This window comes from Lampetra fluviatilis, chromosome 44 (genome assembly GCF_964198595.1).
Source record: "Lampetra fluviatilis chromosome 44, kcLamFluv1.1, whole genome shotgun sequence".
In the NCBI taxonomy this organism is placed as follows: Eukaryota; Metazoa; Chordata; class Hyperoartia; order Petromyzontiformes; family Petromyzontidae; genus Lampetra; species Lampetra fluviatilis.
In genome coordinates, this window is record NC_136318.1 from 3,923,643 (window position 1) to 3,940,249 (window position 16,607).

General features: G+C 61.1%; 2 protein-coding genes across 3 annotated transcripts in view; both read right to left on the bottom strand.

Moving 5' to 3' along the window:
* LOC144947180 (histidine ammonia-lyase-like) overlaps positions 1-1,609 on the bottom strand; it is a 21,182-nt gene extending 19,573 nt beyond the window's left edge. Inside the window, exons 1-2 of the mRNA XM_078876371.1 lie at positions 1,026-1,609; positions 288-351 (exon numbers count right to left, since the gene is read on the bottom strand). Coding sequence (XP_078732497.1) covers positions 288-351; positions 1,026-1,266 — 305 coding nt within the window. The 5' untranslated portion in view covers positions 1,267-1,609. The remainder of the gene's footprint in view (positions 1-287; positions 352-1,025) is intronic.
* Positions 1,610-8,125: 6,516 nt separating this feature from the next.
* PLXNA1 (plexin A1) overlaps positions 8,126-16,607 on the bottom strand; it is a 34,054-nt gene continuing 25,572 nt past the window's right edge. The window contains exons 23-32 of one of the 2 annotated variants that reach the window (XM_078876492.1): positions 16,421-16,487; positions 15,846-15,992; positions 15,049-15,208; positions 14,361-14,464; positions 13,499-13,592; positions 12,443-12,633; positions 11,117-11,286; positions 10,609-10,821; positions 10,324-10,474; positions 8,126-9,939 (exon numbers count right to left, since the gene is read on the bottom strand). In XM_078876492.1, the coding sequence (XP_078732618.1) occupies positions 9,844-9,939; positions 10,324-10,474; positions 10,609-10,821; positions 11,117-11,286; positions 12,443-12,633; positions 13,499-13,592; positions 14,361-14,464; positions 15,049-15,208; positions 15,846-15,992; positions 16,421-16,487 (1,393 nt within the window). In that variant the 3' untranslated portion in view covers positions 8,126-9,843. Of the gene's footprint in view, positions 9,940-10,323; positions 10,475-10,608; positions 10,822-11,116; positions 11,287-12,442; positions 12,634-13,411; positions 13,593-14,360; positions 14,465-15,048; positions 15,209-15,845; positions 15,993-16,420; positions 16,488-16,607 lie in introns of both variants that reach the window. The other variant, XM_078876491.1, reaches the window with a different exon arrangement.

Genomic DNA, 16,607 nt, shown 5'->3' on the forward strand with positions numbered 1-16,607 from the left:
GGCTGGGGGGTGCGGGGGGGGTCACTCACCAGGGCTGGGGGGTGATGGGGGGTCACTCACCAGGGGCTGGGGGGTGAGGGGGGGGGGGGGTCACTCACCAGGGCTGGGGGGTGATGGGGGGGGGGTCACTCACCAGGGTTGGGGGGTGAGGGGGGGGGGGGGGGGTCACTCACCAGGGCTGGGGGGTGAGGGGGGGGGGGGGGTCACTCACCAGGGCTGGGGGGTGAGGGGGGGGGGGGGGGGTCACTCACCAGGGCTGGGGGGGTGATGGGGGGGGGGTCACTCACCAGGGTTGGAGTCTCTCGGGCTGCGAGGGGTAGAAGTCCTCTGACATGGCGTCTCCCTCCAGGGCTGGGGGACACGGGGGGGGGGGGACACGGGGGGGGGGGGACACGGGGGGGGGGGGGACACGGGGGGGGGGGACACGGGGGGGGGGGGACACGGGGGGGGGGGGGGGACACGGGGGGGGGGTGGTCAGCACCATCAGTGGCTCGAACCCGCGTCGCTCACCTCACCAGCACTCACCTCCCCTCATCCAGTCTCCAGACCCCTCACCTCATACACACGGCATCGACAGCACTCACCCCTCCATCATCCAGGTTCCTCAACCTCATGCCGACACCTCATCATCCTCACAACCCTCGCATCCCTCACCCAGACCCTCACCTCATCATCCTCGCATCCCTCACCCAGACCCTCACCTCATCATCCTCGCATCCCTCGCACCCCTCACCCAGACCTCCTCACTCCCTCAACTCATCCAAATCTACACCTCGTCCACTCATCTCCCTCTTTCAAACCCTCACCTCATCCTCACTCTCACCTCGCCCAAACAGGCCCTCTCCTCGTCAGCACTTAACATCGCCCATCCAAACGTCACCCGTACTCTCGCCCCATACAAATCTCCACTTCATCAGCTCCCATCCCCTAATCCTTCCTTCCACGCTCACATCTCCCCTCTTCCATCTCAGCCCTGCTCGCCTCGATCCCCATCTGCCCCCCTCCTCCTCCGCGTCCATCCTCACCCAGCTCCACGAAGTCGTTGTCCTGCAGCACGTCCTCCAGCAGGTCGTCTTGGTCCAGGAGTCCGAGGCCCTGGCACCTCCTCACGGTGAAGCGAACCTCTGCCAGGGCCCCCAGGCCGCCGTGGTCCGGCTTGTTCTTCACGTGCCGCTTGAGCGCCTCCAGCCCCAGCGAGTAGACCGAGTCCGAGGCGCGGCCCGGGACGGCCAACCACTCACCACGCACCCTCGCCGTGAAACGCATGCTGCTGGTGACCCTGTCCACACTAAACCTCTACACTAAACCTCTACACTAGATGTCTCTACACTACACCTCTACACTAGATGTCTCTACACTAGATGTCTCTACACTAAACCTCTACACTAGACGTCTCTACACTAGAACTCTCCACACTAAACCTCTGCGCTAGACGTCTCTACACTAGAACTCTCTACACTAGACGTCTCCACACTAGACCTCTCCACACTAGATGTCTCTACACTAGACCTCTCCACACTAAACCTCTGCAGCAGCAGCAGTCGTGACTGAGCGAGACGGGGACGTGCAAGCATCGAGGATGAGCGCGTGGATTGAGAGAGGGGGGACACACACCCCCTACCCCCCCCCCCCCCACGGGGCGAGCACGCGGACCCCGTGGACACACACACACACCCCCTACCCCCCCCCCACGGGACGAGCACGCGGACCCCGTGGGGGGGGGGGGGACACACCCCCAACCCCCCCCCCCACGGGGCGAGCACGCGGACCCCGCGGCTGCCCCTCCTGAGACTCGGGGACCGGAGGGGGCTTGGCCCGGCTGGCACGTGGCCAGGAGGCGCGGCGCCGGGAGCAGATAACCCCCCCGCCCCGGTGTTTGCAGGTCGCCGGTGTTTACCAGCGGGGCGCCTCGGCGATTAGAGATTAATCAGCGGCAACGTCCGCCGCTCCCCCCCCCTCAACCGACCGACCGACCGCCACTCTATCCGCGCTTTCTGCAGACGACGTCAAAAAAGGCCACCACGGAGTTACATAACTCGCGTGGCTCCACACGGGAGTCGCGTCACTCCCCTTCGCCATGGTGGGGGTCCTCCACGCGAAATGAACCCCCACTGTGGTTCAGCCCCCCTCCTCCCTCCATTCACTCGGGGCCACGGTGTCCATCACTGGGGCCACGGTGTCCATCACTGGGGTCACGATGTCCATCACTGGGGCCACGATGTCCATCACTGGGGCCACGATGTCCTTCACTGGGGCCACGATGTCCATCACCGGGGCCACGATGTCCATCACCGGGGCCACGATGTCCATCACTGGGGCCACGATGTCCATCACTGGGGCCACGATGTCCATCACTGGGGCCACGATGTCCATCACCGGGGCCACGATGTCCATCACCAGGGCCACGATGTCCGTCACTGGGGCCACGATGTCCATCACTGGGGCCACGATGTCCATCACTGGGGCCACGATGTCCATCACTGAGGCCACGATGTCCATCACTGGGTCCACGGTGTCCATCACTGGGGCCACGATGTCCATCACTGGGGCCACGATGTCCATCACTGGGGCCACGGTGTCCGTCACTGGGGCCACGATGTCCATCACTGGGGCCACGATGTCCATCACTGGGGCCACGATGTCCATCACCGGGGCCACGATGTCCATCACTGGGGCCACGATGTCCATCACTGGGGCCACGGTGTCCGTCACTGGGGCCACGATGTCCATCACTGGGGCCACCATGTCCATCACTGGGGCCACGATGTCCATCACTGGGGCCACGGTGTCCATCACTGGGGCCACGATGTCCATCACTGGGGCCACGGTGTCCATCACTGGGGCCACGATGTCCATCACTGGGGCCACGGTGTCCATCACTGGGGCCACGGTGTCCATCACTCGGGGCCGCATCTGCACTGCTCAAGGGTCACGTGGTTGTGAGAACTCGAGAGGGCGAGCAGAGCGCAGTCTGACGGGCAGTAGCGAGCGACCCGGGGGTTGGCAGAATGACACAAGCCGCAGCGTGGAATAAAGTACAGCGAGCAAGTGAATAGCGGAGACGACCGAAGAGAAATCGGAGCTTTTAAACATGTGGACTCGTTCATCGTGGGGGTGCGGCCACATCTCGCGCCGCCGCACAGAGGCAGAGTGCAATCACTCGACAGCGGAGGCACCGTCCGGTGTCTGTGCCAGTGTGTGCGACGCTAACAACAACGAGCGGAGCACCGGGTGGCTAAAGCACAGCAAGTTGGCACAGTAGGGGGCACAGTTGGTGCATCAGCCAGTCATCTCGGTCATCTCAGTCAGTCGACCCGTGGCACCTGCTGGGTCTGCCCCGTGACCTCCTGCCAGTGGGCGTTCGACACTTCACGTGGCCTCAAGGTGCACATGGCCTGGCACAAGCGTCGTGGTGACGTCACCGCCACTTAGTGGCGAATGGCGGTTGTTGTTGTTGTTGTGTGTCATTTACGCGAGTCTGCGCGTTATCATCGAAATGCATGGGTCTGTGCGAGTCGGACGTGGGGCGAGGGCGCGTCGGGCGAGATGGAAGGGGAGAGGTTGGGAGAGTGCGCGGGGGGTGGGTGGAGTGGTCGAGTGAGATGTGGGGGACGAGGAGTGCCTCTAGGATCTTGAAGAGGGCGAGCGAGGCGAGACGTCACCGTCCGCCGAGTTATTCTGACTGAACGGGGACTTGGGGACCCCCCCCCCACCCACACCCCTGAGTGTGATGGGGCCCGCGAGAGCGTGAGCCCAGCCGCATTCCCTTCCGCAGGTGTGGAGTGTCCCAACTCTCGCTAGGAGCCCAATCCACAAAGCACCGAGACCATGAATCGTGGAGAGGGGGGGGGAATCTCAATTCCCCAGAGGACTTGAACTCCTTGGCTAGTCTTAAGTGTGTCTAGTGTAGTCTTAGACAAAGCACTAGGCGCCATCTATCGGTGGAAGTTATGGATTTACAGCCGGGGATGTAAATTTGCCATCAGCCGTAACGCGAATTGTCGTTTCTAATATCAGTGATCCTATTCGTCCCGGGATGCACACTAACATCTCCCCGCGAGCGTCCCCCCGTGGTGGGAGTGGGGGGGGATGCACGTCACTTGTACCGCCGCCTTCCTGGCTCCCACAAATCAAGCCCACGGCAAACGTGATTTCAGACAATTCACAATGGCCCCCACGGTGACCCCATCCATGGCCCCCACGGTGACCCCATCCAGGGCCACCAGGGTGACCCCACCCAGGGCCTCCACGGTGACCCCATCCATGGCCCCCACGGTGACCCCATCCAGGGCCACCAGGGTGACCCCACCCAGGGCCCCCACGGTGACCCCATCCATGGCCCCCACGGTGACCCCATCCAGGGCCACCAGGGTGACCCCACCCAGGGCCTCCACAGTGACCCCACCCAGGGTCTCCACGATGACCCCATCCATGGCCCCCACGGTGACCCCATCCAGGGCCCCCACGGTGACCCCATCCAGGGCCTCCACGGTGACCCCATCCAGGGCCCCCACGGTGACCCCATCCAGGGCCCCCACGGTGACCCCATCCATGTCCCCCACGGTGACCCCATCCATGTCCCCCAAGGTGACCCCATCCATGTCCCCCACGGTGACCCCATCCATGGCCCCCACGGTGACCCCATCCAGGGTCTCCACGGTGACCCCACCCAGGGTCTCCACGGTGACCCCAATCCAGTCTCCATGGTGACGACTCAACCCTGGTATCCACAGAGACCCCCACCAATTACTCGGCTCCACCACGACACGTCGCTCGGCAGGTGATGACACACTTTATTAAGTAAACCTTTTGCTGAAAAATCGTTTATGTACAAGTAGTAAAATTCGTTCTGATGTTTAAAATAGGAGTGCATATATTTACAGTCGTTCAAGTACCGGGACGGACCGCGGGACCGGGCTCCGCGGATTCCTCCGCGCGGAGCGGCGAGCGGGGGGGGGAACGCGGGGACCCAAGTCCGGAGCAACCGCGTCGCACGTAGCAACCGCGTCGCACGTAGCAACCGCTCCCCCCCCAGCCACCACAGAGCAACGCCACGGGAGCGACCGGCGGAGCGCGGGACAGCGCGCGCACAACACGCACGCGTTCGCACGGGCACACTGGCCTAACGCGTGCGCGCGCACACACACACACAACTCGCTCGTTCGCATGCAGCCGTACATACGTTGACAAGCGCACGCATGGATATACTGGGACATGCACGCGCGCACACTCGTGTACAGACACACGCACACACATACTAATATGATCTCAAATAGTCACACACGCATCACATACACACTCGGTCAGTCATGCACACTAAAAGGCTTGGATACAACGGCCGTCATTCGCCACAGCGCATGTGCCAGGCCAGGTGCACCGTGAGGCCACGTGAAGTGTTGAAGGCTCGCTGGCAGGTCCGAGAACAGACCTAGGTGCCATGGGTTGACCGAGATGACGAGCAGATTCACCACCTGTGCCCCCTACTGTGCCGACTTTGTGTTTTAGCTGCCCAGTGGTCTGCTCATTGTTATGAGCGATGCTCCTCTGCCGTCCGCTATTGTTGGAGGGAGAATGCCTCTTAACTGCCCAGTAGCATCCTTCACGAGCCTCCTTCATAGAGGCCGATCTTGACACGGCTGGTACCAGTCATCGGTAAGTCCACTCCGCTCTATGTCATCCAGTACCACATCACTCCATCGCTTCTCTAGCCCGTGCGTGCCCGTTTAGCCCCCTCTATCCGGCCAAACAAACCATGGTTTGGCATGCGGTGGCTTGGGCATGCAGGCAACATGATTCAGCCAACACAGCCTTGCCTGCCGGACTGTGTCCAGATCTTTCAATAATCTGTAAGCTCCCCACACAATTCAGGCTGGTTAAAACCAGGATGGATCGTGGGCAGGCCAGTCTGAATGTTTCTAACCGATGTAGATGTTCCACTAAGGGGGGGGTCCACGTTTTCCAAGCAAAGAGAAGGGACGGCATTGACTGTGGCCGAGAAGATCCGAAGTTTCATGTGGAGCAACAGACCAGGTAGCTTCCACAGTGTTACGCAGCCAATGGAAAAGATAATGGCGCCCGACTGATTCGGAGTGCGACCTCTGCTGTCAAACCAGAGCTGGTCACAAGCACACTTCCCAGGAATGGGTAGAGTGTTTGATGACACAAAATACCCAGATGGGTGCTTAGTTATGGTGAGGCTGATGGTAAGGCCCCACTTCTTAGTAGCACGCTCCAGATTCAGCAGCAGCGCCCCCAACTCCTTCTCTGAGCGAGCAGTAATTACCAGATCATCAGCGTACGTAACATGGTTGACGAAGAGGGAACCACTCACAAACACACATGCACTTACATAAATATACTCGGACAAACCATGACACTTCTGCACACATTCGCAGTAACATTCACACAAACTGACAGCAACATTTACATTTGCAATGACAGTAGAGTCAACCTACGGTGTGAGCGGACTAGTGGCCACGGGAGGCAATAACAGGGGAATCAGCTTGCAATACGAGTGGACTGGTGGCTACGGGAGGCAATAACAGGGGAATCAGCTTGCAATACGAGTGGACTGGTGGCCACGGGAGGCAATAACAGGGGAATCAGCTTGCAATACGAATGGACTGGTGGCTACGGGAATGATTGAGAATCAGAGCGTGGCCAGGCGGCGGAAGAGGACGGTGGAGTCTGCCGGTAGAGCGAGCGTCTGAAACCAGCGAGAAGGTTCGGGAATGGAGGCGTGCCCTCGGACCGTATACAAGGGAGATGCGCGGGAGACACGGGGGTCTCCGCCTGTCCGAGTGCGAGCACGTGGCAACTGAATAAAGAAACCATCTCAAGAAAAGTGTGTCAAGTCGTCATTACACATTTACGTACATATTGCCACTCACAGATTCACGCACTGAGACTCTCACGCCGACCGAATGAACGAACGTGTCGGTGTGAGAAACACGCGGATACACAAGACACACACTTGCTCAGACACGCTCACACTCACTCGCTCGTTCACATCCACACACACACTCATTCACCGTCACAAACGCACACACTCACCGACGCTCGTGCACATTTACTCACACAGTCACACACACTCGCTCGCGCACACACACACGCAGCAAAGCACGGCGCGACCCAGGTTCGCTTTGGCAGCAGTGGACCCTGTGTGGGAGGGGAGGTGGCGGTACGGGGTGGGGGGGGGCGGGTGGTGGAAGGTGCCCCCCCTCCTCTCCCCGCCCCCCACCCGCCCGACCCCCGCCCATCCGACCCCCCCCCCCGCCCGCGCGGTGCTGTCCCTCGCACTCCGCGGCCCCCCGGTGGGAGGATGTGTGAGTAACACTAGAACCACAAGGACATTGACCGAGCTACACGATTGGACCTCTTCACATGAAAATACTTACTGTATATGATTCACGAGGGTCGAGGACGAAGGCCGGTGGGGGGGGAGGGGGGGGGCTGCGGACAGGGCCCCCCCCCCCCGCCAGAGCCACGCACGGAACTCACGTACCCCCCCCCCCCCCCGTGCTACCGCGCCCCCCACCACCGGCCCCCGGTCCCGCACCGGCCTTCGCGACGTTTGCACAACACATCGTTATTACGCCGCCCCCCCCCCTCCCTCCCTCCCCGCCCCCCCCCCCCCCGCAGCGTGTCCGATCGTCGGCTCATCCTGCAAAATGACAACTTCTTCCTCCTCTTGTTCTTCTTCAAACGTTCAACGTAAAGGTCGCGCATGGAAATGTTTGTTTCTATATCATGCAGTCAAAACGGAAAGCGTACTCTATCAAAAGTAGAAATACTAACGAAGTCTCCTAGAACATGTGCAAATCTGTCGACTACAGGCAGGGCGGCCGCGTCCACCCCCCCCCCACCCCTGCTCCCCCCTTCCCCACGATCACGGCCCCCTAACCCCTGCCTCCAGCTCCTCGAATCGCAGACTCTGAGCACGGGACGGGGTCACGGGGATCGGCGTCGCGCGCTGCAAAACCAAACGCAGTGACGCGATCGAGATTCGGTACCTTGGCCCCCAACCCACCCACCCCCCCCCCAGCGCAAGAAACCTTCAAGCGCTCACCCACCCCCCCACCCCCCACCCCCCACCCCGCTGCCCCCCACCCCCCCCCCCCCTGGGCGCGGTCGCTCATCCGCACTCGGCCCGGTATCGCGAAAACGGGAGAAATGGCTTCTGGTCCTATAGCTCCGTGGCCAGTCGGCACGAGAGCGCGGTTGGCGTCACAGCAGCGCACGCCGCCCCCCCCCGCCCGCCCCCCCGAACTCTCCCACCACTTCCGTGAGCGCCACCCAGCGATGAGAGGCCAGGGTAGGGGGGGGGGGGCCTCGCGGCGTCAACGCGCACAGACGGTTCAAACCCAAGTCGGGCCTCTCTCGCCGCTGGCGACGAGAATCTCCGCGGCCTGCGTCCCCTCGCTCACATTCAAGTCGTTGCTCACGGAACGCACCCAAAGGTGTCCCCCCCCCCACCACCACCACCTCCCTCCCCGTTGTGTCCGAGCCACAGGGCGATTGTCCAGGTAAGAGTGACGCAGCCCCAGGGGCCTTCACGACCTGGGGCCGTCACGCGCCGCAAAGCCGCGGTCGCAGATTCACTCTGCTCCTCCCGGGCGAGCGCACGCAGGGCATTTGAAATGCGTGACAATCGCCTCGTCACCCCGACGCGATCCCCACACAAACACACTCGCTCGGCACGCGCCTGCAGCGTCAGGGAACAAGCGCGCCTGTAGTGTCAAGTAAACGAGCGCCTGTAGAGAGCGAGCTTGTAGTGTCAGGTTAACGCGCATGCCTGTAACGTCAGGTGAACGAGCGCCTGTAAAGAGCGAGCTTGTAGTGTCGGGTTAACGCGCATGCCTGTAGCGTCAGGTGAACGAGCGCGCCTGTAGAGAGCGAGCTTGTAGTGTCGGGTTAACGCGCATGCCTGTAGCGTCAGGTGAACGAGCGCGCCTGTAGAGAGCGAGCTTGTAGTGTCGGGTTAACGCGCATGCCTGTAGCGTCAGGTGAACGAGCGCGCCTGTAGAGAGCGAGCTTGTAGTGTCAGGTGAACGAGCGCGCCTGTAATGAGCGAGCCTGTAGCGTCCGGTGAAATCATGAACCGAATTCTTCATCAAGAACCAAAACATGGGCAGATGACGACAGCAGCAGCAGCAGGTGCCATTCACACTGCTGATTTTGACTGAAGCTGTCAAGACTCTCAGCGTCTCTCCTATGAAAAAGTTCGCAAAGACCACCCCCCCCCAACCCGCTGCACCCCCCTCGCCCCTCGCGCAGAAGCAGCGGTTTGTGGCGCTGCTCGCGATCCGTGGCGGACGGGAGAAGGGGGAGAGCGCGGTGCGGCGGGGCATGCGGGGGTCGGTAAAAAGAAATTATACGAACGGAGGGGGGGTGCAGCCGCCCCCCCCCCCCACCACCACCGGCAACACCACGCCCTTCCTGACTTCCCCAGAATGCTTTGCACCACACGAGGGTAGGGCAAAGGTGGGGAATGAGGATAAGGGTGGGGGGGTGGCACAAGCGGAACACGGGTTGCTAGCGATCACATGCACGTGTAAACAATCGAGGTGCGGCGGCGAGGATTGAGAAACGGCTTCACGCGGGGATTACAAAAGGTGAGGGTCGCGCCGCCCCAGCCGCCCCCCCCCCCCCACCCACGACGGCGGACACGGCCTCCAGCGTTTTTTGCCCCAAGCGACGAGCGTTTCCTACGAAAACCCCCCACGGAGTGCCATCGGTCATCGTACACGGGTGTGGGGAGGTGGAGGAGGTGGAGGAGGTGGAGGAGGTGGCGGAGGTGGTTTTCTTCGGTTGTGGCCGCGCGGGGGAAACGGGCACCGGCGGTCAGGTGCTGCCCCGCATGCAGGCCATGACGAGCTCCAGCTTGTAGGCCAGCCTCTGCCTCTTGGCCTGATCCTCGCCCTCCAGCGCGCACAGGATCTGCAGGAGAGACGGGGAGATGTGGGGGCGCTTACACACACACACCTCCACACAAAGATCCCCCGTATAGCCGTAACAGACTGTTGGGGCAAGTATAGTTAGCGAGCACCTATGAAGGCTGGCATGGCACACGAGGGAGTAGGTGGCCAGCACTACGCCTGGCTGCCTTTGTCTACCGAGTGGCTATATTTTTAGGCATCGCACCAGCTACTCATTTGAGGCTGAGTCGACCTAAGGGAAACCCAGGACCGGTTTAGATAATCGTCACCGGTGTTGGCCATGAGCGGGAATCGAACTCGGGTCGCCGAGTTTGTGGTGCAGCGTAGCGCTAACCGCTACACTACTGCCCACTCGCACCTCCGCACACACGAACGCTTCGCACACCTCGTCGCTGTACTTGGTGACGTAGGCGTAGATCTCGTTGAGGGCGCTCATGGTGGCGAAGTCGGTGACGTGGAGGCGCGACTGCTCCGCCAGGTACGCGTTCATGTCCTGGTCGCTGATCGCGGCCATCTTGCCGATGTCCGAGTAGTACCTGGGACGCGCGGACACCGTCACCGTCACCGCCATGACCATCACCGCCATCGCCATGACCATCACCGCCATCGCCATCGCCATCGCCATGACCATAACCGGCACCGCCGTCGACGCGACCGCTATCGCGCTTACCTCTCCACCCAGTTCTTGTAGTTGGGGATGTCCTTGGCGTAGAGGAGCTTGTTGGAGGGCGAGTCCTTGCCGAGCCGGTGCTCCGAGGTGGAGCACGAGTCCATGAAGGTCTGCGCGACGACGGAGAGGCACGCGTCCGTGATGCTGCTCTTGTGGATGTCGAACACGAACTGCGGGTTCTTGATCACGTTCACCCAGAAGCGCAGCGGCAGGCTGCGAGGAGGAGGAAGAGACGCACGAAGGTACGAGCAACGTTAACCCCGGCCGCCCCCCGCGTCCGACTCTGTCTCTCCGGCGTTGGCACAGCGCGCCAGATGCTCGCCGAAGGCCGAGTGGAGCTCGCGTTGATTGTGTGAACGGTGGAGCGCACTGGGACCCCACGCTCGTCCCCAAGCTCCCACCCTCTCACCCCCACGCTCGCCCAACACATACTCCTCTCACCAACACTCTCACACCCACACACACACCTCCCACGCTCACCCACCCACGCTCACCCACCCACGCTCACCAGTTGCTCTTCCACGTGTGGCGCACGTCAGGGTCGCTGATGGTGTGCCGGTCGGCCTGCTCGTCCAGGAAGTCGAACATGTACTTGATGGCGAGGGGCAGCGAGCTGCCGCGGTGCGCCGTGCTGAAGATCGTCTCAAACAGGTCGTCCACAAACTTCTGCAGCGTGCCCTGCAGCGCCGCACACACTCCCGCTCGTCAGCAGTGCCACGCTCGCACGCCGGCTGGCTCGTGAGCAGCATCGGCAATCGGCTTCCTGCGCCCCCCGCCGGCGAGTCATACATGGCTCGCACGCAAGCGGCCGTGTCATTTGTTAGGCCGTGTCGGCCGCACCAGGGTCGCAAACGGGTACCCGGCTACCCGTACCCGGCCGGGTACGGGTAGCCGGGTATCTGCTCATGGCGCGCTACCGACGGACCAACGCCCTCTGCTGGCCAGCTGCTGAGTCACCTCGTGCCACACAGTGACAGCTGCCGCTGGAGGTTCCTCGTTCAAATGTTCGAGATGAGACGGGAGATGTAAAGCGCTGTGCGACACGTGTGGTGGGGGGTGGCTCTTGTCAATGACGACTCATCCGCATTCAGCTGGGCGGCGGTGGTGGTGGTGGTGGCTACGCACGTGGCCTGTAATCCAGCACTGTGGAGGCAGGCAGTGAGGCTCGGTGGATCACGCTAATGCTGCGACCCTCTACCTTGCCGTGCACATCGAGGAAAAGCCCTGGCTTGCCAGGAGGAAGGCGGTGTGGCACAGTGTGACATAGAGTGTGGCACAGAGTGTGGCATAGAGTGTGGCATAGAGTGTTGCGCCCTCGCACGAATGGGTGTTCTCCGAGTGCTCCGGTCTCCTCCCACGTGCGTAAATGCTCAATAATTGGCTGAAAACATCTCAACCTAGAGAGGACCGCAGACCTTGGGCAACTGTTGGTAGCACCGGGCGCTCGGCTGCTACTGCTGCTGCCGCTGACTTTCCGCACGTCCGTGGTTCCTCCCCGGCGATCGCGAGAGACGCGATTTGCATGACGACGCCGCAGTGTACAACACTCGTTCACGCACCGTGTGTGCGAGTCCTCACCTTGGTGGTGAGTGACCAGGTGAGATGGATCCCAGGGCAGGGGGGGGCGGTGTGAGTGTCTTCACCTTGGTGGTGAGTGACCAGGTGAGATGGATCCCAGGGCAGGTGGGTCCTAATTTTCTCACCTTGGTGGTGAGCGACCAGATGACAATCGATGCCGGGGCAGGGGGGAGCTGTGTGCGTATCCTCACCTTGCTGGCGAGTGACCAGGTGAGATGGATCCCAGGGCAGGGGGGGGGGGGCGGTGTGTCCTCACCTTGGTGGCGAGCAGCCGGGTGAGGTAGATCTCGGACACCATCTTGCTGCCGCGGTCGCCCTCCTTCTGGTCGGCGTGGTCGTGGTTCTTCACCAGGTGCCACAGCTTGGTGCCGCTCTCCAGGTCGGGCGTGATCATGGGCGTGCGCGAGCGTAGCGAGTCCGGGCTGCCCGCGTACCGGATCATGTTCTCTGTCGCAAGGGGGAGGAGGGGTGGGGGGGGGAGGTCACGGGGTCACGGGTACAAGGTTAGCGACTCGGTTGGAAAGTCCTTTCTTCTCTCCGTAACAAACAGAGTTGGATCCTTGCCGATAAGCTTCTGGCAGTTCACCAGCACTGGTTCATGCCATTGGTGGTACGTGTTGGTGGTGTGGTTGGTGCTATGGGTTGGTGGTGTGGTTGGTGCTATGGGTTAGGGTAGCGGTTAGGGGTTGGTGGTACGTGTTGGTGTTGTGGTTGGTGGTATGGGTTTGGGTAGCGGTTGGGGGTTGGTGGTACGTGTTGGTGTTGTGGTTGGTGCTATTGGTGGTATGTGTTGGTGTTGTGGTTGGTGCTATGGGTTAGGGTTGCGGATGGGGGTTGGTGGTACGTGTTGGTGGTGTGGTTGGTGCTATGGGTTGGTGTTGTGGTTGGTGGTATGTGTTGGTGTTGTGGTTGGTGCTATGGGTCAGGGTTGCGGTTGGGGGTTGGTGGTATGGGTTTGGGTAGCGATTGGGGGTTGGTGGTATGGGTTTGGGTAGTGATTGGGGGTTGGTGGTGTGGTTGGTGGTATGGGTTGATGTTGTGGTTGGTGATACGGATTAGGGTTGCGGTTGGGGGTATGGGTTGGGGTTGCGATTGGGGGTTGGTGGTACAGGTTGATGTTGTGGTTGTGGGTTTGTGGTAAGGGTAGTGGCTGGGGGTTAATGGTATGGGTTGTGGTTGGTGGTACGGGTTGTATGTATATATGTGTGTTGAACGTCTTTCGCACCGTACGTAGCCAACCGTGCTAATCGGGGGTTGCGGTTGGGGGTTGTTGGTTGGGGTTGATGGTTCACGCTGGCGTTGTGGCACGCACCGTATCGGCTCACGGAGGGGCGCGGCAGCACCGTGGGGTTGGCGATGTACGACGTTTGCTTGGGAACCAGCGCCACAATGGAGCCGTCGGCGACCTGCACAGCCGCGTCAAACGCACAGTCACACACAGTCACACACAGTCACACACAGTCACACACGCAGTCAGGCGCAGTCACACACACAGTCACACACGCAGTCAGGCGCAGTCACACACGCAGTCACACACGCAGTCAGGCGCAGTCACACACGCAGTCACACACAGTCACACACAGTCACACACGCAGTCACACACAGTCACACACGCAGTCACACACGCAGTCACACACGCAGTCACACACAGTCACACACGCAGTCACATACGCAGTCACACACGCAGTCACACACGCAGTCACACACGCAGTCACATACGCAGTCACACACAGTCACACAGTCACACATGCAGTCAGGCGCAGTCACACACGCAGTCACACACGCAGTCACACACGCAGTCACACACGCAGTCACACACGCAGTCACACACGCAGTGACACACGCAGTCACACACAGTCACACACGCGGTCAGGCGCAGTCACACACAGTCACACACAGTCACACAGTCACACACAGACACACACAGTCACACACAGTCACACACGCAGTCACACACGCAGTCACACACGCAGTCACACACGGTCACAGACGCGGTCAGGCGCAGTCACACACAGTCACACACAGTCACACACGCGGTCACGCCGTTCGGTGCCTCGCTCCACGTGCTGGGAGCTTAGCTGGTGGTGAGATTACCTGGTGGTCAGGTAACCTGGTAGCGAGGTAACCAGGTGGTGAGGTTAACTAATGGTGAGGTGGCCTGGTGGCAAGGTGACCTGGTAATGGGCGAGCGTGTTGAGTCTCTTCCAGTCGTTTTCGATCTTGGTGGTGATGTCCTCGTCCTGCAGGATGATGCGGGCCATGCGCCCCTGCCTCCACTCTGCACGCACAGTGACCCGCGCGCGTAAGTCACCTCCTGGTCACTCTTCCATAGCTACTACCATGGCTACTCCTCCCGTCAACCTCACTCAGTGATAGCTACTACCATGGCTACTCTTCCCGTCAACCTCACTCAGTGATTCCTCAAACCCACGTTGACTCCCCACACAAACACGTTGACTCCCCACACAAACAAACACACACACGCACATGTACACACACACACTGCGTGTGTGTGTACATGTGCGTGTGTGTGTTTGTTTGTGTGGGGAGCGACAGTGTAGCGGTTAGCGCGCTGCGCTATGAACCCGGCGACACGGGTTCGATTCCCGCTCACTGCCAACATCAGTGACAATTATCTGAACCGGTCGCGGGCCTCCCCTAGGTCGACTCAGCCTCAAATGAGTACCTGGTGCGGTGTGTAAACATCGCCACTAGGGAGACAAAGGCGGTCGGGCATGGTGCTGGCCACCCACCCCCTCGTGTGCCGTTCCGGCCTTCATAGGTGCTCGCTAACAGCACTTGCCCCAACAGTCTGTTAAGGCTATACGGGGGATCTTTATCTTTGCACGTGTGCGTGCCCACCCAGGTCCATGTCGACGCTCTTGGGGCGCAGCGAGTAGGGCACGTTCTTGTAGACGGCGTCCAGCAGCTTCTCCTTGACCTGCGTCACCGTGTCGCAGTTGAGCAGCTTCACCGCCACCTCGGGCCCATTCTCGTTGTCCGGGTTCACGCAGTTCAGCGTCTGCAGCGGCCGTGCCACCGCAGACAACAACGGCAAGTACGTCAACAACAACGCCAACAAACAACAACAACAACGGCAGCATTGACGTCAATTTCAGTTGCTACGGTAGCAGCAGCAGCAGCAGCAGCAGCAGAAACTGGGCCAAGCGGCAAATCAACCACAGCCCGGCCCCATTCTGCTTGTTCACCCAGGAGAGCTTCGCAGAGTCCCACGACTCTTTTTCAGGAGGGTCCTGCCAAGTTTTCAGAGCAGGGGGTGACGTGTCATCCCAATTGAATAATTACCGAGACTCAACTCAAGGCTCGGGGGTGCTTGGGTTACGGAGCCTAGAGTGAAGAGGTAGGAGAACACGGGGCCCGGAGACTCAGGGCACGGAGCTAGCGGGCACAGGGCACTGGGGCACGGGGATACGGAGGCACGGGGATACGGGCCCCAGGAGATGCAGGCACGGGGGTATGAGGCCCGGGGTACGGAGGCAAGGTGAGAGAGGTCCCAGGAGACGGAGGCACGGGGGTACAGGGCCCGGGGTATGGGGGGCAAGGTGAGAGAGGTCCCAGGAGACGGAGGCACGGGGGTACGGGGCCCGGGGTATGGGGGCTTGGGGTGCTCAGGGCCAGTAACCCCGTGGAGGACTCACGAGGGTGCGGTAGTCGATCTGCTGGCGGATGAGCTTGTCCTCGCTGAGCGAGTAGCGCGCCTCGCCCGTGATGGCGTCGATCGGCCCCTTCTCCATCTGCTGCTTGATGGCGCAGTAGAGCATGAAGAGGGGCTCGCCGGCGCACTCCTGCACGCACACACACAAGCACACACGCGCAAGGGCATACACACACGTACGTGTAAACACACACACGTGCACACACGCACAAGGGCATATGCGCACGCACGTGTAAACACGTACACACACGTGCACACATGCACAAGGTCATACGCGCACGCATGTGTAAACACGCACACACACAAGCGCACACGCGCACGCATGTGTAAACACGCACACACACGTGCACACATGCACAAGGGCATACACACACACACATACCCACGCAGGCACACAAATAGACCCAGGAAGACTTGGAGAGAACAGAGGGGAAGGTGGTGAGTGGGTTGAGTCGGGTGGTGAGGGGCACGTGTGGCGAGTCAGGTGGTGAGGGGCACGTGTGGTGAGTCAGGTGGTGAGGGGCACGTGTGGTGAGTGGAGATGCCACCCCCGCTCACCTTGAGAAACTTGTGCAGTAGGAATGTGAACCAGTTGGTGAGCATCTTCTCAGCTACGGACTCCGTGCTGGCACAGAGAGAGCGAGGCAGGGAGTCACTCTCCACATTCACACCACAGCGAGTGCGTGTGCGTGCGGGCCTCCCCCTAGGTAGACTCTGCCTCAAATGAGTACTCGGTGGGGTGTGT